General features: G+C 37.9%; 1 protein-coding gene across 1 annotated transcript in view; it reads left to right on the top strand.

The window, feature by feature from the left end:
• The window catches only part of ARMC8 (armadillo repeat containing 8), a 109,370-nt gene that overhangs the window by 61,183 nt on the left and 22,722 nt on the right, over window positions 1-25,465 (top strand). Inside the window, exons 13-16 of the mRNA XM_047874920.1 lie at window positions 16,431-16,513; window positions 16,826-16,907; window positions 20,597-20,683; window positions 23,643-23,735. Coding sequence (XP_047730876.1) covers window positions 16,431-16,513; window positions 16,826-16,907; window positions 20,597-20,683; window positions 23,643-23,735 — 345 coding nt within the window. The remainder of the gene's footprint in view (window positions 1-16,430; window positions 16,514-16,825; window positions 16,908-20,596; window positions 20,684-23,642; window positions 23,736-25,465) is intronic.

The raw sequence follows: 25,465 nt of genomic DNA on the forward strand, positions 1-25,465 counted from the left end.
ATTATGTTGCACATTTTTGCATGTGTTGATAAAAATCAATTCTAGCACTGTGAAGCTTCAGACACCTTGAAAGATCTAACACTAGAATTGTAAATGTTATTTATGGAAATACTTCCCAATGCCATTGAGAAATTCAAATCCTTATTGTATATTGTTCTTTGATATGTGGCTTAGTTATGTTTTGATTTTTTTTTGCTACTGTGCAAGTTTGATGTGAATAAAATCTTTGTGGAATAATGATTTTATGTTTAGTGAGTGGTCATCTGAATTTTCCAGTTCCCCAAAAGTGTTTCACTGATATAGCACCTTATGTTACTATAGTCTAGTCTAACACTGAACTCCTGTTCTTCATGAGACTAGTTATAGGCAGGGACTAAAGTGTAGTAGCAAGCTCTGACCTGGCTGCCTCCACAAACTAAAAGGCTGGAGCTTCCCATTCAAAAAAAAATGTAAGATAAATTTTACACATGGCTTTTAGGAACATCAGTAAATTAATCCACATGTTCTGTCTTGAAGAATTATAGCCGAAAGAGCAAATTGAGCATTGTTTACTGAACATGGCAGTTCACTAAATCTCCCATCTGTAGCCCTGTGAGAAAAATCGAAAAGTACTGGGAATTTACTGTGATTCAGAGAAGTACTTTGGGCTTGTAGAACGAGAAGTATGGAATAACTGTAGGTTTATTGAAATAAATTGAAAAGGAACCATTGCTGAAGAAAATTGAAATAATAGATGAGATATGTGAGTAGCTTTGATTTAAAATCAGTGCAAAAAACACAACTAACCTGAATGTTTTCCATGTACCTCAATTTAGTTAACAAGATGTTTTTGACTTGAAGTGTTTTAGTAAATATCTATGAAAATCCCTTTTGACACTTCTACGCTTTCATTCGTCATCTGTTACTTCAAGGCAAATATGCTAATGATCTGATATTCCCTGTATCTAAGCATGATTTATGAATGTTGATGCTGATATGTTTCATTCAGTTTAGGTACATGATATATTGCAAGGGAAGAGGCTTTTATAGCAACTCCTATAGATAAAACATTTTTTAAAAATTGACATTGACTGTATAACTTAAATACGTAATGATTTGTTTGGGGATGGTTATTAGGCCCATTGGAAAGAGAAGTATTTTGCCTATTCTTTTAGCTCAAGAAGGCTGTGCCATGGACTGAAAGGGAGATAGATAGATGGACCATAATGGGGGAAAGTAGGATGTCCATTTGTACTTCTTTGTACTTTTTTGTTAATAAACTACTGTTTTGGAATTAATGACTTAATTTGTGATATCATGTTCTATAGAAATACTTGGAATACAATAGTCTGATTAGTAGTCTATTAAAGCTTGTATTCATAATGTGTATAATTTCCTGGCAAGGCTAAATCTTGATAATTTCTGTAGAAAGATGACAAATAAAGAATAAGTTATAATTATTATAATTTTTTTGTGTGATAAAGAAAAGATACTGTGACATTCTTATGTGATGGGGATTATAGAGTTTTTAGGAAGATATTTAATCCTGGGAAATTAAGTGTTGGAATAATTTACAGTTTATAGCAACTACTGAAGAGAGAAATTGTCAAATGGAAAATATATAATTTGTGATAAAAATCTGCATGAAAATGGTTCTTAGGAGTGGAGAATCCTTATTTTCAGTGTATAAAAATTGGTAAATGATAACTCTTCCTTTGAATGCATTTATTTCTATTCCTTTTTTTTGTTGTTGAAATAATTATCTGAGTAGATTTTTATTTGCTTTCTTCATGAAATAGTTATTTACCTTTTACACTTAAGCCTTATAAACTTTGTATCCTTTTTTTGTGTAGATTCTTGAAGTACAATGTTTATTATTGTTTTATCTTTTAATGCAATATTTTTGCTTGCCAAGGTGGAATTTCAGTTACTGAGTTAATTGAGTAGAGAATCTGTGAAAGAAATTCCGAGGACTGTAGCCCTGTTCTCCCCACTCCTCCAAACAAAAGCAACAAAAAGACTGTTTTAGGATAAAAATATGAAGTGTTAATTTGGTCTGCCTTTTAAATTAAAAATAGGAATGTAATTCAATAAATACAGAAAATAACCTATATCCCATTGCCATATAATGGCCAGTTAAAGAAATGAGGTGGAATGAAGAAGAGAAAAAACTAGAGCAAAGAGGTAGACAGTGAGAGGTATACATAGCAATAAAGGAGAAAGATACAGGCCTTCTCGCTTTTTAGAGTTAGTCTATCTTATTGCTTCTAAAGACTTCTAAAGGTCTGCTTTTCTGTTTCTCAATCCTTCTCTCCGAGGTAGACCAAATTAAGCTAAAGACTGAATATGACCTACAGGTTAGAAATTTACCACTTCAGCTTTGGAGCAGTGTTGGTGGATTTCCATTAAAAGAAATCAACTGTATAATAGTCTTTGGAACCTAATAAGCACTCAATAAGTATTTGCTGAATAAATATAGAAATGAAAATACAGAAACCATAGACAGAGTGGCATTTCCTTTAATATGCTTGGATCTTTCTGTATCCTTCTGTTCAGAGCAAAGTTGGTATTCTGATTCCTGGCTCTGCGCTCATTATCACTCTGTGGCATACTGAAGTTTACCGTTTTCCCAGTGTCCTGTTAGAAAGTTAAGGAGGGTGGAAAAGTTCTGCTGGTGAGAGTGGAAAACATTACTTACTGTTGGCTGTAATATGAAGAGGGAGAAGCCCCAAGAAAAGATGAAGGACCACTGAGCATGACAACAGATGAGGCCTGGCGATAATGAACTTAGAATTGTAATTCAAGGATTTTGGTCAGAGAAAGCAAGGGCAGAGGCAGCAATTGAGAGCTCAGTGGAAGAAGGGTCCAGAGCACATTAGCAGGAAGTGTACTGACAGCAGGGCCAGGTAAAGATTAGCTGTAATCTCTGCCATGGACAAACAAAGTCTAGTCTCTAATGACAGCCTTTACTGCATATTAATGCTAAGAAGCATATGTTCATTTAATGGGACAGTAAAAAGGGAAGAAGATACCTAACATGATTTTAGGTATTGGCATCCCCAGTCAAAACTCCAGTCAGCAGTTAAGTCATGCAGAGGCAGTGCTGGCAGACAGTCCTGTAATTATGAAGCCAAATCCTTTGTAACAAAAAATTGCTCTTATGAAGACTCTCACTTGATTCATACCTACTGATCATCAGTTAGGTTTGAAATTTAAAAGGATTGTCTCACTTTGACTCTCTTCAAGGAACTAGAGGAATTTATCATAAACAAGGTGTAAATTGAGGAAAATAAGTAGTAAATATAAATTAAATTCAAGGAAATTAATAAACTTAATAAGATATGATTTTTATTTTTGATAAAAATAAGACACATTACAAATGTTAAATGCAGTACTTATTGTAGCCTTTGCTCCTTTAAGGTATCTGACTAAGGGAGCTTTTGAAAAAGTTTTCCTCTTGGATTTTGAGTACTTCTATCTTAGTTGCAGATCCCTTTTGAGGAACTAGAATGTAAGCTCCATGAGGGCAGGGATTTTTTTATGTTTTGCTCATCACCATATTCCCAGCATCTACAACACTGTCAGGTGCGTAGTTTGTACTTAATAAATACTTGAAGAAGGAATGGATGACAAAAAAAATGAATGGACAGATGGATGAGTAAACCATATTGCAAAATTGTATCATTAAGCACCCTTAATCCAATTATATATGGCCTCTCTGCATTAAGAATTTTCATAACTATATTAGCAGTTACACAGGTATATGAACAGACAACCTTTAAAATACAGGAAATCTATATCTGATCATATAGGCAAGGAGTTTCACTATACTTAGCACAGAGAAAATGCAAGAAATTCCCATTTTTTAATAGGCAGACAATCCCAAGGGTGTATCTTCTCGTTTTGACATAGATCAAAGAGAACATGTTTATGGTATAGTAGTTGTTTAATTTTGAAATAATTTTTACTATTATTTCTTAGGGGTTTTTTTTGTGTGTGTCTACATGTATGAGTTTGAAAAATGTATAGCATTCACAAGTATGAATCTGGACCAGTGTTATACATCTGTGTAAAATATCTCCCCTATTAATGAATGTCAGAGTTTTAATTCTTTGTGGATTGATTGAGCTGCCTACATTGTATAAACATTACCCGATGAGTGGAGGGAAGGGGAAAGCAGAAGTGAGGTAAACAGCAGTAAGACATAGCCTTAAAGCTCAGCATTTATAATAAAACCTCAGTAAGTCAGAGAAAAGTAAGAAATGGCTAGTAAGAATTTTCTAGGGGATGAAAGAATTACTGGGAACCAATTAAAATGCACATGGTGATATCAATATAACTATCTTGGAATCGATTTGGCAATTAATATTTTTATTATTTTTAATTTCTTCTACATGCCTTTTATATTCTCAAGAATTGAAAACATGAAATCTTAATTTTTTGTTCCTTGTGGGGGAAAAAAAAATCATCTAGTCACAGATGTTTGTATGTTACATGTGAAGAACGTAGCCAAGGGTGAGATGTTTTTTCTTTTTAAACTGAACAGTGGAGTTTGTTTGTTTGTTTGTTTGTTTGTTTGAAAAGGCAGAGAGAAATAAGAAAAGGAAAAAAATTTCTCTCTACCCACTTTTTCCTAGCAAAGGAAGTTGTATCTGCAGGGTCATTGTGGGGATGATATCTAATGTATTTAAAATATTTAGCATGGTGCCTGTAGGTGCTCAATAAATGGAAGCGTTTGTTAGAATATCTTAAATGATTTCATTGGAAGATTAAAAATAAACATTTTCTAGTGTATTAGAAAAGCTGAACAGCATTGGGGCATAAATTTTTAAGAGTTTACAATGAAGGTAGTGATTTTATGCTATAAATTTCCAAAACTTATTCTAGTAAAAAGAATATATTTCAGAAGCATAAGCCTTTTCTTTAGTTGTAATGATGTCTTTTTACTCTTAGATTTTAAAATACTGGTTTTTAAAACTTATTCTTGGCATAGCTGTAGCATGTTCTCCAAAGCATCAAATATAATTTGTTTCTTGGAGTTAAATAGTATGTTACAATATAAATCAATAATGGGTCAAAATCATAGGTAATAGATGTCTTGAGAAGAGTAAAGAGGCCAAATTCTACCTAACTTTGGTTATCTAAGTATTACTGTTCATGGTTGCCTTAGATGTCATTTCACCAAAGGGTCATCATTTGTATAAAATCCTAACCCAAATACAAATGTTCAAATTTTGAACAAATGTAAATTCTTCTGTAATTTTAAAGTTACAAGATTTTAAACCATATTTATAAATATAGGTCAGTTTTTCTTAGTATCTTTCTGCTGTGAAAAACTTGCCTGAGCATTTCACTTTTGAATATTTTTATCATCCATTGTAGCTTGATTTTATTGCTAGTTTGTCTTCTGGGTAACAGTATGATTATACCATGAATTTATATTTTTAAATATTTTTTGCAAAGTTGAGTAATTTTAAATGGTCATTTAAAAGGCACAGTGTCAAATTTCTGTATTTGCCTCTGCCATGAAATTGGGCAGATGCAAGGAATTATTTCTGAGCCTTAGCCTGCGTGTTGAAGCAAACGCCTTGAACATTTTGAAGGTTTTCGACGGTACCACAGAAGTAGCACTCTTCAGGACTTGGCTCTGCTATTGAATAATAAAATTCATGCAGAATTCAGAATTCCTTGACTTAATCTGTGGTTAAATTGTTAGTTATCTTCTTAAGGCTAATCTACCAAAGAATTTTAAACGAACTCTACAACATTCTTTCATGATGGTAAGTATTTTTAAAGAGTTAACTGGGACAGTACACCAGGTTTTGCCACTTGACCACATAATTGAGACCGTTGGCCTTCAGCATACTGAAAGAAGCAAACCTGGGAGTGATAATGCTATATACATAATAGAGGTATTTATAAAATGAAGTAATGAATTTTTATTTCAGTTTCATTAAATGGAGACATAAAATTGAGTGTTCTGTTATTAGTTGTGGTACTGTAGTTGCGTTAACCAATGAATTACAGTTCTTATTCTTAAAGTATGAACTACAAGTCAATAACTACTTGGTTATTTTGTTTACAGTCTAACAATTAAGGCATATCTTATAAACCAAGAAATGCGTTAAAATATCTTTATTAGATCTGTAGAGCTCTAAAATTAGTAACTTAATTGGGTTTTCAGAACATTCTTCCTGGAAATGAATGAAATGTATGGGATGATACAATATTTGTGGGGTAGTAGACCTTAAGAAAGTCAAGTTTGTGGTAAGGAACCAGGACCATTGCTGCTACACTTTTCCCCAGAATTATAAATGCTAGTATAGGGCTTGGCAAACAATAGCCTGTAGGTACTTATTACCTATGTAATAATTCTGTAACCTGCCAGTTCAGAATGGTTTTTGCATTTTTATATGGTTGGTGGGGGAAAAAAAATCAAAAGAAGAATATTTCCTGACATTTGAAAAGTCAAATTCAAATTTGTGTCCATAAAGTTTTTTTTTCTTTTTTTCAGTTTTATCGAAATATAATTGACAAAATATTCATAAAGTATTATTGGAATAAAACCATGTTGCTTTGTTTGTGTTGCCTATGGCTGTTTTCCACTACAGTGGCAGATTGAGTACTTAATGACACAATCATTAAGGCCACAAAGCCTGAAATATCTGCTATCTGGCCCTTTACAGAAAAAATTGGCTCACCTTATGCTGGTAATGCATAGCTAAATATAAATGACCATAAACCGGTGTGGTGAAAAACTCTGATTACCATTTGCCTCTTTGTAATGGACTATATAGAAAGATGGGACCATACCAAAGCCACAGGAGGGGGGAGAGGTCAGTTGTCTAACTTCCTGCAAAAGAGGCATTATCAAGTGTTGATGATAGGATATTGTTACTGGATACTTTTCTACATGTTGATTCCCTTGTTTGAATGATTTTGGCATATAATGGACCCCAGACAAATTGGATAATAGTTATGTAGGAAATGTTATTAGATTCTGTATATTGGTTAGCAAAGTTGCCTGAATAAGATTTTTCACCATCCCAAAGAGAAAAATAAAGATCCAGTTCATGTATTAAACAAACATCTATTCAGCCTTTACAACATATGAAGCATTATGTTACATGGTATGGGAGCATACAAAACTTATATAACTCAGATACTTATATCAAGTGATAACCTATTTAGGAAACCTAATTTAACATAACTGCTACCATTTATTGAGCATTTACTGTGTGTTAGACACTGTGCTAAGCATTGGCATGTTATCACCCTTAAACCTCCTACGACCCTGTGAGATAGCTGTTGCAGATTAGGAAATCAGCAATGTGACCAAGGCCACCCGGATTGTAAGTGATAGCACCTATATCATATCCCAGTCTCTGACTCCAAAGCCCATGCTGTTAACGATAACTTTATTCATGTACAGTTAAATACCATCACTAGAGCCAAATTATGGTATACAATGGCAAGAAAATTTACAGGAGAATGTGTGATAGTCTAAAATAGTTGAAAATGCTTTCAGTTGAGGGAACTTAATAGCTGGTATTAGCTGGTTAAAAACATCAGATTCAGAAAAATGTGTCTTTTCTATCACATAGTTTTTGGTACAGACTGTGTAGTGAGATGCTTTATTTCCATTTATTCATCTGGCTTTCTTTGTTTTTTTGTTTTTTTGAAAGAGAGATAGTACAAGCAGGGGAGGGGCAGAGAGAGGGGGAGACAGAATCTCTAGTAGGCTCCAGGCTCTGAGTTATCAGTGCAGAGCCCAGTGCAGGGCTTGGACCCATGAACCGTGAGCTCATGACCTGAACCAAAGTCAGACACTTAAGTGACTGAGCCACCCAGGTGCCCCTAGGAGCTTACACTCTAAAGTAGCTAAGATGAGACACTAATTGCTATGTTGTAATTCCAGTACCTTATGTGTGCAATAAAAAGCATTGTCTACACTGAAAGCCAATTTTATCATGATCAGTACAGCCAGATATGATTAAAATACAGCTGTAATTAAAATAGCTATTATGAATGAATCTGGAAGAGTCCATCTCTTATATAATAGTCCATCTCAAATAAGGGTTTATTTGTGGGGAAAAAAGTTTATTTGAAAGCAGCTTCACCTTCCCCTTGTAAAATATTAAAATCATTTTCAGAAGTTGTGACCCACAGAATGAAGGATCTTCATATCTCTGTTCTACATCATTTGGAAATGTTTTTCTAAGGGCACTGTCTAGATGTGATCACATTGTAAACTAGCGTTCTAGAAAGGAAGCATCCAGAATTAATGTCAGACAGGTACTGTTTCAGCTTTTATTTTGTAGATAGCTTTCTTATAAAAACTTTTTTTTAATGTTTGTTTATTTTAGAGACAGTGTGAGAGAGTGCAAGCAGCAGAGGGGCAGACAGAGGGAGACACAATCTGAAGCAGGCTCCAGGCTCTGAGCTGTCAGCCCAGAGTCTGACACAGGGCTTGAACTCACTAACCGTGAGATCATGAGCTGAACCAAAGTCGGGACGCTTAACCGTCTGAGCCACTCAGGCGCCCCAAGATAGCTTTCTTATAGAACAGATTTAAACTTGAGGCAACTTGTATCTTCTTTTAATAGTTATCCGTTGTTAAGCTATAATGTTCGTAACTAGAATATAAACTCCATAGAAGCATTACCTGGCAAATAGTAGATGCTATGCTTGTGTTTATTGAATAAATTGTGTATGTCTGGACATTAAAATTCAGCCAGCCAACCTATGGGATAATCAACACTGTTGCATGCATGGCTGTGTATATAGAGGAATAGGGGCTGAGCAGAGCCATCCTTTGCACAGTTCTTGGCAATCCATTATTCAGATCCATGGAAAACAGTAAAAGATGGAAAGGAAGTTTCTAGTTCTGTTATTTGAGAAGTAATTTTTAATGGTTTTATTTATGTACTGATATAAGTCAGCAGCTCTTTATGTCCTTCCATTAAGTTGATGATTGAGCTTTAAAAATCAAACTGTTATATATAGAGAAATATTTTTCCATAGTGTTGATCTATTTTTAGACATCATAAGTATTTCTGACACACTGTGTTTGGTTTTAGGGGAAAAAGAAGTTGGGCCAAGAGAGAGCTCCCACTTCTTTCCAAAGCACAGAAAAGTTAATAATTTTGAGTATTTCTTCTAAACATTTAACATAAGTGAAAGTTGCTCAGCTCTTAAGAGAAAAAGGTCCTGAGGTAGAAATTACAAAATACTATCTAAAGGGACTTAAAAGCAAGAATGAAATATAGAAGCCTTAGAATGGGCCCACCCTAAGAACCCCTTCCACCTTGACCTCACTCTTAAAGTGAAGTGCTGTTGTTCCCATTAGGCCTATAGGAGGGGTTAGGTGTTAATTTAGTTCACTGCCTTCCAGAGAAAGGAAGAAAATGAGGCCCTGAGGATCAACTCTTAGAATGCTTTCTTTCGCTTCTCTGCCTCAGAGAAGATAACTATCTCCTGCCACGCCCTACCTCCTAAGATCATTAAGTTAGAGAAATTTGGTATAAATGTGGGAGTAGAGAGCGATGGAAGACTGAGAGAATGGAAGAAATACTTTGTAAAATGTTTAGTGAGACTCCAGAATATGTGTTGATCAGTGATTTGTCCTAAGAGAAGCTCTTGTAGAAAAAAAGCCTTTGGTAAAAACTACCCTTTATTTTAAAAATATTTGCTTGAGGAAAATGTCAGAAAATTGTACATTGGAGCAGTGGCAAAGATATCACAGAGAATAGGCTGTGGGTGGGAAGTCTACTGTTCTCATCTAGAACAAATGGAGCTTTTGGCCTGAGAACAGTAGAGTATTAGTTCTATTTAGGTAGTATCTGTGGAAGCTAGATCCTGATTCTAGAATGGAGATCAGATCATCAGGAAATTGAATGGAAAAGTCAGTGGAACTCCACTCTTGTGGTTTTTTCACAGTGTTTCTTGTGGCTTATCTTTTCCCCATTGACTTCCATTCTCTCAACCTTTGCCATTTTTACCCCCAGGCAAGCTAAATCATTGATTTGTCATTTTCTTTCTTGGAGGCCCTGTGAATTGTACCTGTTCCCGCCCCCCCCCCCCCTTGGCTCCTCAGTTTATTAACTATGACCTCTTTTGTATAGTGTACTAATTTTTATTGGCCTTGGATGTCAGTATATAGACTGTAGTTTCCATATCACTGATAACTTTATGTATGTATTTATTTATTTTTAGCACTGATAACTTTTTAACTTCTTTTTTTTCCCCGGTTTACCAAGTCAGATCTCAATTTAGTTACTAAGGCTAAGCAAAAATCTCATCCTTAAGCACAAGTGGAATGGACCTTACACTAGAAGTAAGAAAACCTAGTGGAGCCCTAGCCCTGTCCCCATTTGCCTAGAGAACCTTGATCAGTGACTTAATCTTCCTGAATTGCAGAGACCTCTTTGTTGAAGTAAAGAAGTTGGACCAATTTATTTCTAAATCCTCTTCAGATTTTAACATTTTTCAACCAAAAAATTACCATACCTGTGTTTAATTCTTTCAGATAGTTAAGTCTGCTACTTTCAATGGCATTGAGAAGAGTGTAGTCAGAGAATTGGTTTCCCAGCTGAACCTGTTCAGGAGCAGGAGTTGCAGCTGCCCCTTGTTTGTTTCATGGGAGGCCATGTGCTGTTGGGGTATGTGTGTGTTTTGCTCTTTTGTTTTAATAAAGGAATTGGTGAAGGATGTACTCAAGAATTAGAAATATTAAGTGCATTTCCATGATATGCATGGCATCATGTCTTTTGGTTAAGTGTTCTGTGGCAAAATCAGTATGGTCACTTCCTAAAACCTAGGGAAAGTTTGGTTTTCCATTTTTAGGAATGGATCCCTCTCCAGACCCCTGTTGATTCCACTCAGTCCACCAAATGAGCTGGTTGTACATGCTTCTCTCACTTTAGGGTCTATCTTGTCATCTCATGGCCCCTCTCCATCCTTCCAGCCTATACCCTGTTTCTAAAACAAGTCTCTTGATTTCACTGACGTTAGAAAAATAAGTTTTAGGAGGGGCTAGACCATAAATGGTGGCCCCTGGGACTCCTCTACATCAACGCTTATTAGACGAAAGAGTCACCATCCACACCTAATAGGTTCAGTGTCTATTGTAGATTCTTTTTCCTTGTCAGACCTACTCTTTCTTCCTGACCTCCATGTGCTGCATCCTGCTTGGCTGCTAGTCCCTGCTGCTTTAACTAGACTTTCTGGATTTAATAACATACTGCTTAGATCTTAGAACTGCCTCTTCTGACTTACAGAGTTTGATTCCAAGTCTTCACTCTTTCTGACCAGTTCTCTCTTGTCATCCTCTGTTAAAACTTTCTGGGATTTAGCCTACCTGGAATTGAATTGTATTTGCCTGGCCATTGTGCACATTAGCATAAATAATTGATGTTAAGAAAATGCCCACTTCACCATCCAACTCCCTTAACTCCATACCCACCCACTTTGAGCTGTCTAAGAAGTTTCTTGACACCACTAAGAATCTGCCTGGTTTTCGCATCCTCTGCTTGACCTGTTTCGATCACAGTTCAAAGTCCAATCTGAAGTTGCTAGTACTGGAAAATGCTTCATCCAGGGTCATGCTGGAAGAATTGTTGGGTCTTGTTTTTAATTCTGACTCTTCCAGTTCTTCATATGCTCTGAGGAAAAGATGGTATATGACTTGGCCACAACTAAAATGTGAGTTCACTAGAGCTCATTGAAGACTAGGGAATTTCCTTATAAGCCAAGGCCATTTTCATCTTATTAACATTCCCATGTGTTCCAGGAACCTTAGGATTATCTGGGTTCTGCATTTCCCCCATGCACCTTCTAGGCTGACTGCCCTTTACTCCCACAGGCCATAGAGTTCTCCTGTCCCAATAACAGAAGTGTCAGATCCTCCTCTACCCCTGCAAGAGCCACAATGACAGAGAAAAAAAGCTTAGCAAAAGCATGTAGTCATGAAGACTAAAGACACCAGCAGAGAAATGCATAGCACCTGGTCCATTGACCTAAAACTTGATCAATTTAGAATGTAGCATTCTTTTATGAGTTAATTCTGTAGTTAAATTTATAACCCAGGCCCCTGAGAAGAGCAAAGAAAGAAAAATGGCACTTCCGACTCTGAAGGTTCATCCACTACTTATATTCCTGGTCAGGCACAGTGTCTGTGTAACAGAGGCACTTCTCCCTCCTTTCCTTCCCTTTTTTTTTTTAAAGCAAATTCCCAAGCTGTGCCATAGGGCATATTTGCTGAACTGTGGCTGGGGAATCTCCAGCAAGAATCATGAGGCAGAACAATTTCAAGCTTTACTTGGCATTGCTCTTATAGGCTGGAAAGACCTCCAATCCTTTGCAGGGGCTGGGACTTGGCTCTCCATCATTATCAAGGCTTTGTAGCACAGTACCGAAGTTGTTGAAAGGCACCATGGAGAACATGTTTTATTGTGCTTGGCTTTCTAACCCCAGGTCTGAAAAGTTATCTGATACTCTATTAGACCTTCATGGGGGTCAGAGTGCTATGGCAATAGCCAATGCCAACTCCTTCCCAGGTGACCTGAAAATTTTGTCTCTGAATTTGATTCCAAACCTTTCTCTGCCTTATAATCACATTTTTATCTTTATTTTGGTCAGTATATTCACTATCATGCTCCTTTTATCCCTGCACAGATGACCTCAGTACCCTCAAGAATACAAAACCATAGTTAGATCATGTTGCTCATTCACATAGGCTCTTAGAATACCTTTGTGGATCAGAATCCTAGGTTCACATTCTGAGTTTGCATTATTTTGCTCCTAGACTGATACCTTGATGGAGAAAGTAGACCAGGCATTCAAGTAGTGGGGTTTTGAGAACTTTAGCAGGGTTACTAAAGTCTCTCCACAACAAGTTTGGTTACAAATCCAGGCCTCCTACTGTAGACATTTGGATAGACTGTAACCTAAGAAGGGTCACCTTGTACATAAAAGAGAGGATACCTCCAAATAGTCCTACTATTTTATATCCTAACACAGGGGAAAGGTTTAGCAGCCAGAATATAGCTATTCTCCATCTCCAAAATACCGTTCACCACACCCCCAGGAAACTTAAAGCATGAGGCTCTGCTCTGATGGTTATAATGACTGCCTTGCTAACATAGTTCTCCACTGTCTGCTGGCCTAAGCCTCAATATTCTCGGGTAAGGTCATTGGTGGCCATTTCCCTGCCAGTAGTAAAACATCCTAGTCTGAGAATGGATGTTTTTCCTCTCACCATTGGTAGATGCTTAATTCACTCTGTCTGCCTTAAACTGTATGGCCCCTGTCATCCCTAAAGTGCTTTTTGCTAACATAGTTTCCATAGATTCCATGGAGTGTCATAGCACTCATTAAATAGTTCATTGCACTTGCTTATCCTACATTGTAAGTTTGGTGGGAACAAGGGCTTTCTCTCCCTCACCATTTTGTCTTCAAGTTTTAAAACCATGTCTAGCATTCAGGTATTTACTGAATAAATAAATAAATGTGGGCATGTAAATAGGAGCTGTGCCCTGTTTGCTCTTAATTGCCCGCTCCCTGATTTTGACCTCCTGTCTAACTAGACCTGTACTATCTTGTCTTTTCTACCGTACCTTGTTTCCCATGTCACTTCTGAACAATGTGATAATTTTGCCCCATCTAACGTGATTTTTGGGGAGGAAGTCAAATAATCATTGCTCTCTTCCCTGATTTTACTGAAGGCCCAGGGAGGTCAAGTGAGTTGATCAAGATTATAGAGCAAATCTATATGCCTAATGATTGCTACACTTGTCCCTTGGCAGATTTACATCTTTGGCTGGATGTGGCCAGTAAACATTATCTAGAGCCTCTTTTTTTTTTTTTTTCATGTTTATTTTTGAGAGAGAGTGTGAGTGGGGAAGGGGCAGAGAGAAGGAGACAGAGTCTGAAGCAGGCTCGAGGCTCTGAGCTGTCAGCAGAGAGCCTGACACGAGGCTCGAACTCATGAACCATGAGATCATGACCTGAGCCGAAGTCGGATGCCCAGCTGACTGAGCCACCCCGGTGCCTCTAGAAGCTTCTTTCAAGTCTTGCCCCTAATCAGGTTTCCTAAGCACCTGCAGCCAGTCTAATAACTGTTCTCCATCTCCAAAGTACCATCTTCAAAATAATCAGCTCTTGGAGAGTAATCATATGCTCCCACCCCTTGGCACCACCACTTTATTCTTGGAATAAAGAATGTTAGATGAGGGAATATCAAGCTGATTTTGAAGTCATAGCCTTGTCATATACGTAGGATGAGAGATGGGCAGAGCCTTGGGACATGCGACCATTTCAGGGAGGGAAGGGGTGAGAGGACTGTAGCTTAAAGAGGTTAAAGTGTGGGCACTTGTGTCTTTTTTAAGTCAAGGTGGAAATGGGCAGTAGGGTAGCCAGAGAAGGATCCAGTGGGGTGGGGCAGAATAAAGATGCAAGAAAGAGGTGTGGAAAGTAGTTGCTGGATCAGGGTGGAAGGGCTTTGAGCTTGAAGTACCCCACTTCAACAAAGAGTGAAGAGAAATATTGGAGACATATTAGTGAGAAGTAGGAAGTTGTGTCCCAGGAAGAAAGCAAGGTCCCTGCAAAAATGAGGTGGGCACAGAGGGAATTAGGGCATGAGGAGGTGGGAAGAATTTGAAATAGGAAGCAACCATCCTAGGGGATATTGGAATCTCTTGCCGGTCAGTGCAGCACTGATGGACCCAGGAATGAAGGTCCTGCTGAAGTGGGATAGCCTACACTGAGACCAGGCTGCCAGGTTTGGTGACTTCCATTGTAGTATCAGTGGTCTGGGATATGAAGCAGGAATGAGTGGTGGAAGGACAGTGAAACGGGGAATCTGCCTACTAAGTGGTGTATCTGAGCAGGGCATACAGGTCAGGGAGCAAGGTCTGTGAGGGTCAAAAGTAGATAGAAGCTGAGGGCCTAGAAGGAACAGGACAGGGTGATGTGCATACAAGTAAGGGTGAGATTATATTTGGTCTGGGGAGAGGAGTAGATCAATATGTACGTTTTCTTCTGTCACTTTGAAACCTGCAAATTGATACATAAAAAATTATTCCTCTTCCATAGCTAAAGTACGGTTGCATGTTCTTAGTAGTTGGTATTTTTCTCCCCACCACTGTTAATTTCAACACTGTTTTCTCTTCCCATTTGGCTTGAACATCTGGAGATTTCCCACCCGCTCCTGTTCTGAGGTCAGCCTTCTAACTCCTGTCATTTTGGTTTAGCTCAGTGATCCTTAGCCTTGGCTACGCACTGGACTCTGCCAACAGGTGCCTGAGCCCTACTCCACAGAATCTGATTTAATTGGCCTGAGGTTTTTTGTTTTTGTTTTTTAAGCTCCCCAGGTTGATCTTTCCAAGTGTTCTCCCAGCCAGGTGTTCTCCTTTGTGGGAGTGAGGACTCCCATTAATGTGTCACTCATGTTGGGGACAACCTTGTGAACACAGGCACACTTCTGTAGCCACAGCCCTATCACAAGCATGGCTAAGCATCAGGACTCTGGAGTCAGATGCCTGGGTTCCTCTCAGTTTTGTAATCCCAGGCAAACTCTGTATCATCTAGAATCCTCAGTTTCCCAATATGCTGATGAGAATAACCATAATAATGCCTGAAAAAGGGTTAAATCAGATAATGTAATAAGCTTATTAGCACAATGCCTAGCACATAGACGTACTTAACGAATATTAGGTTTTTTTGTTAACATTTTTGTTGGGATTGTGTTAGTATTGTTTCTAATATATGGGTTGTCCATAGGACCACACAAGTTAAGTTTAATTTCTTCCACACAGTATTTATTTTGTATGTATACGTTGCTTAAATGAAGGAAGATTGTAAGCTATCTTGTTTTTAAATTAAAAAGCAAAAAAAGCTTTCTGACTGCAGTAACAGGACATAGAGTTACAGTAAAAAGATGGCAGGGGTTACTTTTCTAAATATTTAGTTTCCATTTGCTTGGTAAGAAAGTAGTCACAGGTTGGCTCTGTCAGAAACTTGCAGATTTCATAAAGGGCTGAGTGTGGACTACGATTTTTCTAGAATCTCACTCTGGCAGGAACCTGCCCAATGATAATTCAGTTATATCTTTTACTTTTTCTCAATACCATTTACACAACACCTCTGCAATATTTATGCCATGTAGCTACTGTTTTCAGTGTTTGTAAAAAATAAAAAATCTGCCCCCTTAATGCCTATCATTCTGGCAGGTCCTTAGTGGGTAGTACTACCTTTCTGGTGAAAGGTATTTCATCAGATATTTCTGATGAGCTAGCTGCCTGCCCCCACCACAAAATGATCGTTCCAGGGGTCAAAACTCTTGCTAAAAACAACATTAAACGTCTGATGGATATTAACATACTTGCATTTACAAGCAGTGAAATTTGTCGTCTTCATGTTGTTATTTATGCAGCATTAACCTTTTTCTCCAGATCATTGAGACTGAAAATATGATGGACCGAATTGTGACTGGCTTGTCTGAGTCTAGTGTCAAGGTGCGGTTAGCTGCCGTCAGGTATGAGCTTTAAATGGTCTGAATAAAAACCCTTTGCCGTGTGTTTAACCTGTTTCCTTTCCGGACCTTCACTGAGTAAGCGCAGAATCCAAATGTTACTCAAAAGTATTCTCAGGTGAACTCATACAGTGTGTAGCATCGTTTAACAGAGAAGCTAGCTTGAAAAGCCCTTGAAGCCCTGAAGTAGTTGAATTAACAATGTCTATAGATATACTTGAAGTGCATATCAGTAATTAGTGAAATGCCAAGCAGTGTGTTTGAAAAGTAAAAGTTTGAGCTTCTTTTGAAGCTAATTTTGATTGTTCTTTGTAGATGTTTGCACAGTTTATCTAGATCTGTGCAGCAGCTTCGAACCAGTTTCCAGGATCATGCTGTGTGGAAACCTTTAATGAAGGTAAGAAGCAAGCAGCAAGCAGCACCCATTCCCACAGAGTCTTTCGAGAGTTGAGGTAGCTGACCGCCCTCCCGGTCTAGGAGCATGGCTGATGTTTGTTTAAAACATTTTGAATATTTATCTCCTCAAATCTGATGTTGTAAGCATCTCAAGGTCTGCTGAACCTGTTTCCAGGGTCAGCATCTCAAGTGTGACAGGGAAACAGGTGCCTAGTTATCTTTTCTTAAACGAAAGTTTAGTTTTTCATCTTATCTCCTTGTATGTTTAGTATTATTACACTTTAGACTTGATCCAAAGTCTTTGTAATTTTTAATTATAAGAAGGAAAGAAATCAGCCATTTAGAGATATAACTTGTTCCTAGTCTTTTGGGAATCCCTGGATATTTTTTTTTACCACAGTGTTATCTTCTGCTTCTCTACACCAATATCACTTCTTTGGTCTTACAGCTTTCCTTGAGAGCCAAAAACAAAAAAGTCGTTCAGGCCAAATAAGTCTGAATCAAGACTTCAACTAGGCATCAGGTGGCTGCTGATGTCCGCCCCCCCCCCCCCCCCCCCAATATATTACAGAACCATAGGTCAACTTGGTCTCTGGTCCACCATTTTTTTTTTTTTTTTTAAGTCATCATACACCTTGCATTTAATTGACAGAATTTTTTTTATTTAAGTTTTTGGTTTTTGTTTTTCAGTACCTACTATGAAAATCTCTGGGCACACTATAGACCACTTGCTCTCATCTTAAAGCTTCAGGTTACAGTAGAGACATCATTGTGGTAGAAATTGGGGAGGCTTCAGGCAGGAAAAATACGAAGTGGGGCTTTGAGGGGAAAAAAGGAAGGCGGGAGGATTTTCCAGAGGGAGGAACAGCATGAGCAGAAACACTATGTATGGTCCATGTAGGTAGGAAGCATAAGGATGTCTTCATACTGTGGTAGAGGGGTGGGGTATTAGCACCAGGTGAAAGAGTTGGACCAGTGCTCTCTTCAGGAAGGCTGTTTTGCAATCGGCACTCTTGTTTTTAGATGGCACCTTTTTCATAGTAGCATAATCTGGATTCATTGATTCTGTCCATTCAAGATTTTTTTTTTTTTTTAATGCTCTCCTGTTTCCCAAAATAATTCCCAAATATTTCCTCTGGAGCCATTTTCTCTAATTGCTCAGCTCATATGAATCAGAAGTGGAACAACATGCTGTTTCTAGCTAGTTCTACCTGGGCAAAGGTTTGGTGAGCCATGTAGAAGGATTTCGTTCACTTGGGTACATGTGAGTGTATCAAACTACTACTTTGTTGCACAAAATGTAATACTAAAAGCTTGGAAGTAAATCATTGATTTATTTCAGATACTTTTAGGTTTCTGTTCAAAGGCTGTTTGCATGGCTATTGATTTTTTTCCCCTTTTGCTTTGCTATGTTTTCAACTATTGGTTAGCAAACTATAGAAGAATAGGCATTTGATTTTAATTAAAAATTTTATTTGTTGTCATTTTTTGTCCTTATTTTGGTGAAATTCTGTTTGGTCAGTGTTAGATGTCTGCTTCTGAATTTCAGTGTTATATCTTACACTACATTGAGTAATGCTTTTAAAATTTTCATAGAATCTATCCTGTTTTTATCATTGTTACCTCATTTGAAAATAAAACTCGATAAAAGTGCATTAATCTCTATATAACAACGAATAGTATTTTTAAAGTCAATTATTAAAGCAATTTTTAAAGCCTTGGTAGGCACTCACTTATTTCTACCAATGATTCTAAGTAGTATAATTTTTGCAAAATGATTGCTTTCCTTTTTTTTAAATTTTTTAAAATGTTTTATTTATTCTTGAGAGAGAGAGAGAGAGAAACAGAGCATGAGCGAGGGAGGGCCAGAGAGGGAGGGAGACACAGAATCCGAAGCAGACTCCAGGCTCTGAGCTGTTAGCACAGAGCCCGACGCGGGGCTCAAACTCACAAGCCTTGAGATCATGACCTGAGCCAAAGTCGGACACTCCACCAACTGAGCCACCCAGGCACCCCTGTTTTTATTAATTCACATTCTTTGAGCACCCCTTTTGTGCACTGCCATTCAGTTGATAGGGGCCAGGATAAATTAGACCATAGATAGATTAGTCCTTTAAGAAGCTTAAACTTGTTAATAGCAAAGGATATTGGCATGGCTGCACAAAGAATTTGAATAGTGGGCCGTAATAAGGGTCCTAGGAAAGGTCAGAAATTAAGGCAGGATGTGTTCAGAGGAAGATGGAACAGCTTCTGACTGGAAGGGCTTCAAGGGAGCTTGTGGAATGGGGATGAGCTTAAAGAACGGGTAGGGCGTGTACCTGAGGGATATAGGAAGGGAAGATACATAATCTCAGAGGGGGTTGTGGCAAACACAGAGATCAGGATGCATAGTATATGAGATTTGATCTTCATCGACTAGGTAACGGTGCACAGGAGAGTTAAAATGCGGTATCTTAAAAGAACTATTTCTATTTTGTAATTCTTGCTTATTCTTGGGAACTTGAGACTTGATTTAGCTGAAGAAAGCAGATAACATGTTTAACTCTGAATTTTTTTTTTGCGATGATCCATTTCCAGTTTGTATAACTAGATCTTCTAAGATTCCTTTTGGGATCATGAGTCCAATCCTGATCTGATCGCTGGTGCAGAGGATTTAGTTGAAGTGGATATTCCATATAAGTGGTGGTGTTTCTGAAGCCTTCTCTCTTAGAATCTAGAAACCACAGGTTCTGATAACAGCTAATGGTGACTAACACTTGTCATTGTGCTTTGCTGTCTTCCGAGTTGAGTGGGAGTCCATGGCAGTTTGTTTACTTCATACCTGTTATAGGTGGATGATAACAGTTATGACAATAAATTAACTTTAAAAACTTGCATTTCTGTGTGCCAGTTACTGTTCTAAAATTTTTTCACATGTTAATTCTCACAACAATACCATTATCCCCACTTTACAGCCAAGGAATTAGTATACTTATTTAGTGTTGGAACTGAAGTTTGCATTCAGGAAGTCTGTGTTCTTTATTCTCATGTTGCTTCCCTTAACATTCACCGTATCACATTTAATCTTCAAAAGTCCTACGAAGGAAGTGCAGTTTTCCTCAATTCAGAGACTCAGAGAGGTTAAGTAAACTTGAGCATATTTAAGTAAACTTGAGCACATCTAGTAAGCGGATTAGGGTTGGGACCAGGGCTGTGATTCCAGTGCTGAAAACCAGTCCCCACATTGCCCTAGCTGTGTAGTAGCTTGACTCATCCATGCTCTTGGTCAAACAGGTCCTTCTAGAGACAACATACATCAGAACGTTTCAGGCCCTAGGGCAACTTTGTGGTTTCATAAGTGGTCTGATGTGATGGAGTAAATGGAGCTAACTTGTCCCAAAGCCATCCTGTGGTGTTCACACTTGTCGCATAGAGCACCCCCTCCCTGACTTGTGTTTGTCTCTTTCTGTGCAGCACCTGCCATCCTGGCAGTGGGGCTGTAGCTTCTCCTGCAAGATAGGTGCAAGGGTCTTAGTCATAATTAGAGCACCAGGTAAGGTTTGACACGGTATCAAGTGGATCTTTCCTAACTCTTTCTCCGATATGAAAAGTCACGTTACAAGATAAATTGTGTTTGGTTCTCATTTGTTCTTATGATCTCACCTTCATTGTTCCAAACCATTAATAGCATCCCTTTTTTAAATTTCATAGGTTTTACAAAATGCACCAGATGAAATCCTAGTAGTAGCATCTTCCATGCTATGTAATCTTCTTCTTGAATTTTCTCCAAGCAAAGAGGTTAGTATCAATTTCTCTTCCTAGGCTTTGCCCAGTCTAGAGCTTAGTCAAATAATTTTCACAGCAGTTAACTGAAATTGCAGGATTGGGGTTTAAAAACTACTTCTGAATTGTTTGATGAGGGGTGTGCATGCAAATTAAATCATTTTTCAAAATACGGTTTTAATTTCCTATTCTCCCTTTTCTGTCTGGCATATGAAGCTTATTTAAAAGATATTGTAGCTTACAGTTCACCTAAACTGCCCACAACTGCAAATGTAAGGAATAATTACAAAGTAATAGACTATTTTCAAACTGTATATACTAAAGAATAAATGAAGACTCAATTTTACAAACCAGGATTGGAAATCGTTTCAAGGAAATAACTGCTGCCATTGGAAAATCATCTTTTTAATGTTTAATGTTAATGGTAGTTGTTTGGGGAGGGATTGCAAGTGGGAATATTTTTTCCCTTTTGTACATTTTACAAATTACATGTGTATGTATTGTTTTTAGACTAGGGAAAACTACAATAAGCTTTAATAAAGGAGGGAAGGAGCCTTATAAAGTTAGTTTTATTATGTGAAAATATCTCTGGTCTGCCCAGTTGCGAGCCAAGGGTTAGCCACTACCCTTTATTTAGTAGTTCCATTTTTGTTGAGTTTCTTTTTGGCATTGCAACACCTGTAGGCTTTTGACTATAATTAGGAAGGCATTTAGTAACAAGGTGGAGGTTCAGAGACAGTTATTCAGCCAGCAGAAATCTTGGAACAAATGGGGAGAGACTGCGAGTTATTCTGAAGGAAGAGAAAGTCTAGACAGGATGCCATAGTTTCCATCTGTTTTTCTCTGCCCTGGTCCTGGGGTTCTTGGCGTGATGATGATCTGATTGCAGTCAGTACAATACCATTTATCATCCCAAACAGCTCTTCTGTTGCCTCAGATCTACCTTCCAAATATATAGTCAGGGTCTGGTTAGAAGTGAGGTAGATGAGCTCAGGCATAGGATCATTAATGTGATTGATTTTTTTTTTTTAATTAAAGAAAATTTTTCTCTCTCTGTCTCAAAAATAAATAAACATTAAAAAAATTAAAAAAAAAAAAAAAAAAAGGGCGCCTGGGTGGCTCAGTCGGTTAAGCGTCCGACTTCGGCTCAGGTCATGATCTCGTGGTCTGTGGGTTCGAGCCCCGCGTCGGGCTCTGTGCTGACAGCTCAGAGCCTGGAGCCTGCTTCCGATTCTGTGTCTCCCTCTCTCTCTGACCCTCCCCCATTCATGCTCTGTCTCTCTCTGTCTCAAAAATAAATAAACATTAAAAAAATTAAAAAAAAAAATTTTTAAGTTTATTTATTTTGAGAAAAGGAGCGTGCATGCACATGTGCACAAGCGGGGGAGGGGCAGAGAAAGGTGGAGCGAGGGAATCCCATTCAGGCTCTGCCCTATCACTGTGAAACAGGGCACGAACTTAGGAACCGTGAGGTCATGACCTGAGCCAAAATCAAGAGTTAACACTTAACGACTGAGCCTCTCAGGTGCCCCCATTTTTTTAATATTAAAAATAAACTGGACCCTGAACTGTAAGGGAAGGAAATGCTATAAAAGCATTTATTAGGCTAGTTGACAAAATTGACACACGGACTATAGATTTGATAAAAGTATTGTTTTAACGTTAATTTCTCTGAATTTGGTAACTGCTCTGTAGTTATCTAAGAGAACATCTTCGTACTTAGGAAATACATATTGAAGTATGAGGGGTATATGCTCTACTTTCAAATTGTTCGGAAAAAGGTAAATGTGGATATGGGCATACAGAAGGAGAGAGATAATGATACAGCAAAAACAGCAAAATGTTAAAAATTGTTGAATCTGGGAAAAGAATAAGTGGAAGTACCTTATACTATCCTTGCCGCTTTATGAGTTTGAAGTTACTTCCAAATAAAAAACAAACAAAACAGGAGGTGGGGAGATGGGCAAAATGGATGAAAGGGAATTGGGAGACACAGGCTTCTAGTTGTGGAACGAGTAAGTCTCAGGAGTGACAGGTATTGTAATAGCATCATATGGTGATGGGCTGTACACATAGCATGATGTATATATAAACTTGTTGAAGCACTGTTGTACAACTGAAACAATGTAATATTTTGTGTCCACCATACTCAAAAAAGGTTTCAAAAAGAACAAAACCAATTTGTACAAGTGGAGGAATGTGTACCCTTTTCCAAAAATTTTTGAAAAGCACTGCCCTTTTTCCCCCCTGTGTAAGTCTGAATTGCTTAAGACAGTTCTGGAACCCACTTGAAAGGTAGCCTTTTAAGCATTCTTTGGTGACAGTAGATCTTTCCTCTAAGGTGTGAATTTTTTTTTTTTTTTGAGAAATTATTAAACCTGTTTTCAGCCAAGGATCCTAAGTAATAAAGTATGCTATGTTAGATGTAAAACGTGGCATGATTATAAAAGTACGTGGCAGTTTTGTTTGTACCATTCATAGGTAGTCCTGACAGTAGTTCTAAAAGATGGGTTCTGCGGCCTGTTTGGAATAACATTGACAATCTGGAAAGAAGAGTTTGGTTATGTAAGTTCCGTCTAAGCCACCATGTTGTCATAGTCCCAGCAGGTAAAGAACACATGGAATACACGTGTGCAGCAGGCAGGGAGTGAGCATCTCAAATGACGGTGAGCATGAGAATGTGGAATTAGATAGTGGAATCATAAGGTCATGTGTGGAATGTACAGAAATTAAGACAACTCCGGAGTCTTTCAGAACTACATAGAAAAGAGAAATGACTGGGACTATTTTTAGTGTTGGAATTATTAAGAGAAGAACTGTTCTCGCCCTTCTCAAGGTAATTTTTGTATCCTTGTGAAAGTCGCTTGGAGTTGGGTGAGAGTAGGAAAGAAACCATAGACAGAGTGCCAGGGTATATATACATTCAGTCGCAAACCTGACTTTAAAACTGTGCATTTTTCCTTTCCAATCATAGCCAATTTTAGAATCCGGAGCTGTGGAACTACTTTGTGGATTAACCCAAAGTGAAAATCCTGCTTTGCGAGTGAATGGAATTTGGGCTTTAATGGTATGTTTCGTTCTTTTATATATGTCATCATTTACAACGAGAATGGAGCTGTTATCAAAGTAAAAACTAAAGAATGTGTAATTTGAAATGTCTGCAATCTGCTTTTTAAAAAATGTTATTTTGGCCCAGTTTTCTAATGACCGAGGACCTGGAAGACTGAGTAGTCAGCTTTCAGATTTGAATATAAGCAAGTTGCACGTCCACAGGGTGCCACAGTTCTCCCATTTTATTATTAAGGAAAGTGGATACATGTTGAAACTGGACATCAAACTTGGAGAAAGCCAATTTTCCTTATCATGAATATATTGATACCTGCCTTAAGCTACCTGCTTTACAAAGCCCTTTCATGTCTCCTTTGCTCTTTATAACAACTCTGAAATAAGATCAGCCAGGAGTATTCATATTTCACAGACAAGTAAACTCAAGCACAGAGTGATTAAGTAACTTGCCCAGTGTAACAGAACAATGCATAAGTGCTTAATAATTTCTTAACAACTTCTAGTAAATAATTTGTGATAATCTAAATTATAAAACTTTGTAACTATGAAGTCAATAACCATTTTTCCTTAAGATTTACTAAAATAAAATTTGTTGAAATTGAAAATGAAAATCCTACACGGATTTCTTCAAACATAATTATAGTAGTTACAATTTAGTTACTATGCATCAGACACTAAGCACTGTGTTTTATCTCTAATTCTTGTTTTGAGTTATATTGGTTTATATCCACTTTATAATTGGGAAACTGGGACTTGGAGGGTAAATGAATCATCCAGGTTGTCACAAGTAATAAGTGATGACAAAAGGTTCTGAACCTGTTTCAGACTCATATTCTTCTTCCTGTTCCATGTATATCTGCTGTTTTTTCAGACAAACTTTGTGATAGAAATACTCATCTTCTAAGCAAACACCGAATCCAGTAGTTTCGGGTATTTTTCTCTTAAACTTTGCATCAGCTGTTAGCACTTCTCTTTCTTGAGACTCTTTCCCAGGAGTTAGCTTTGTTTTTGTTTTGTTTTTTTTTAACCTCACTTTCTTCCCAGCCACCTTTTTAACCTCTTTCTCGGGGAATGTTTCCCCAGTTTCAGTACCCAGGTTCCAATTCCCTTTACACTTGAGTTTCAGGGACTTCACCTACTCTCATGGTTTCACCGCCCCCTAATAGAAGTTACTTTGAAATATATATACCCAAACAAAATTGTCCCTTGTTTCCCAGGTCTATCACTTAAATGGCCTGTGAGACTTCATTTGTGGCCTCCCTGACAGGTACAATTTACTGTTGAAAATTGAACTTATCCCACTCCTCATCCATATTAACTATCTTATTCTCCTTAGTCACCGTATAACCAGCTGCTGCTTTCTTCTCTGCCCACCAAATATCAAATCCTGGAATCATCTTTGGCTTGAGTCTTTCCTTTTTTTTTTTTTGAGAAACAGAGTGTGAACAGGGGAGGGTCAGAGAGAGAGTGAGACACAGATTCCAAAGCAGGCTCCAGGCTCTGAGCTGTCGGCACAGAGTCTGATGCAAGGCTCAACTCACGAACCGTGAAATCATGACCTGAGCTGAAGTCAGTTGCTTAACTGATTGAGCCACCTAGGCGCCCCTGGCTTGGGTCTTTGTGACACAGCCCAGTACTCTTTTTACTCTGCCATGCCACCTTGTGTCATTAGGTAACTTCATCTTTCGCATGTCTTAGCTCCTTAATTAAAAATAAGTTCCTGTAGGGCAA

Source organism: Prionailurus viverrinus, chromosome C2 (assembly GCF_022837055.1).
Source record: "Prionailurus viverrinus isolate Anna chromosome C2, UM_Priviv_1.0, whole genome shotgun sequence".
Lineage (NCBI taxonomy): Eukaryota > Metazoa > Chordata > Mammalia > Carnivora > Felidae > Prionailurus > Prionailurus viverrinus.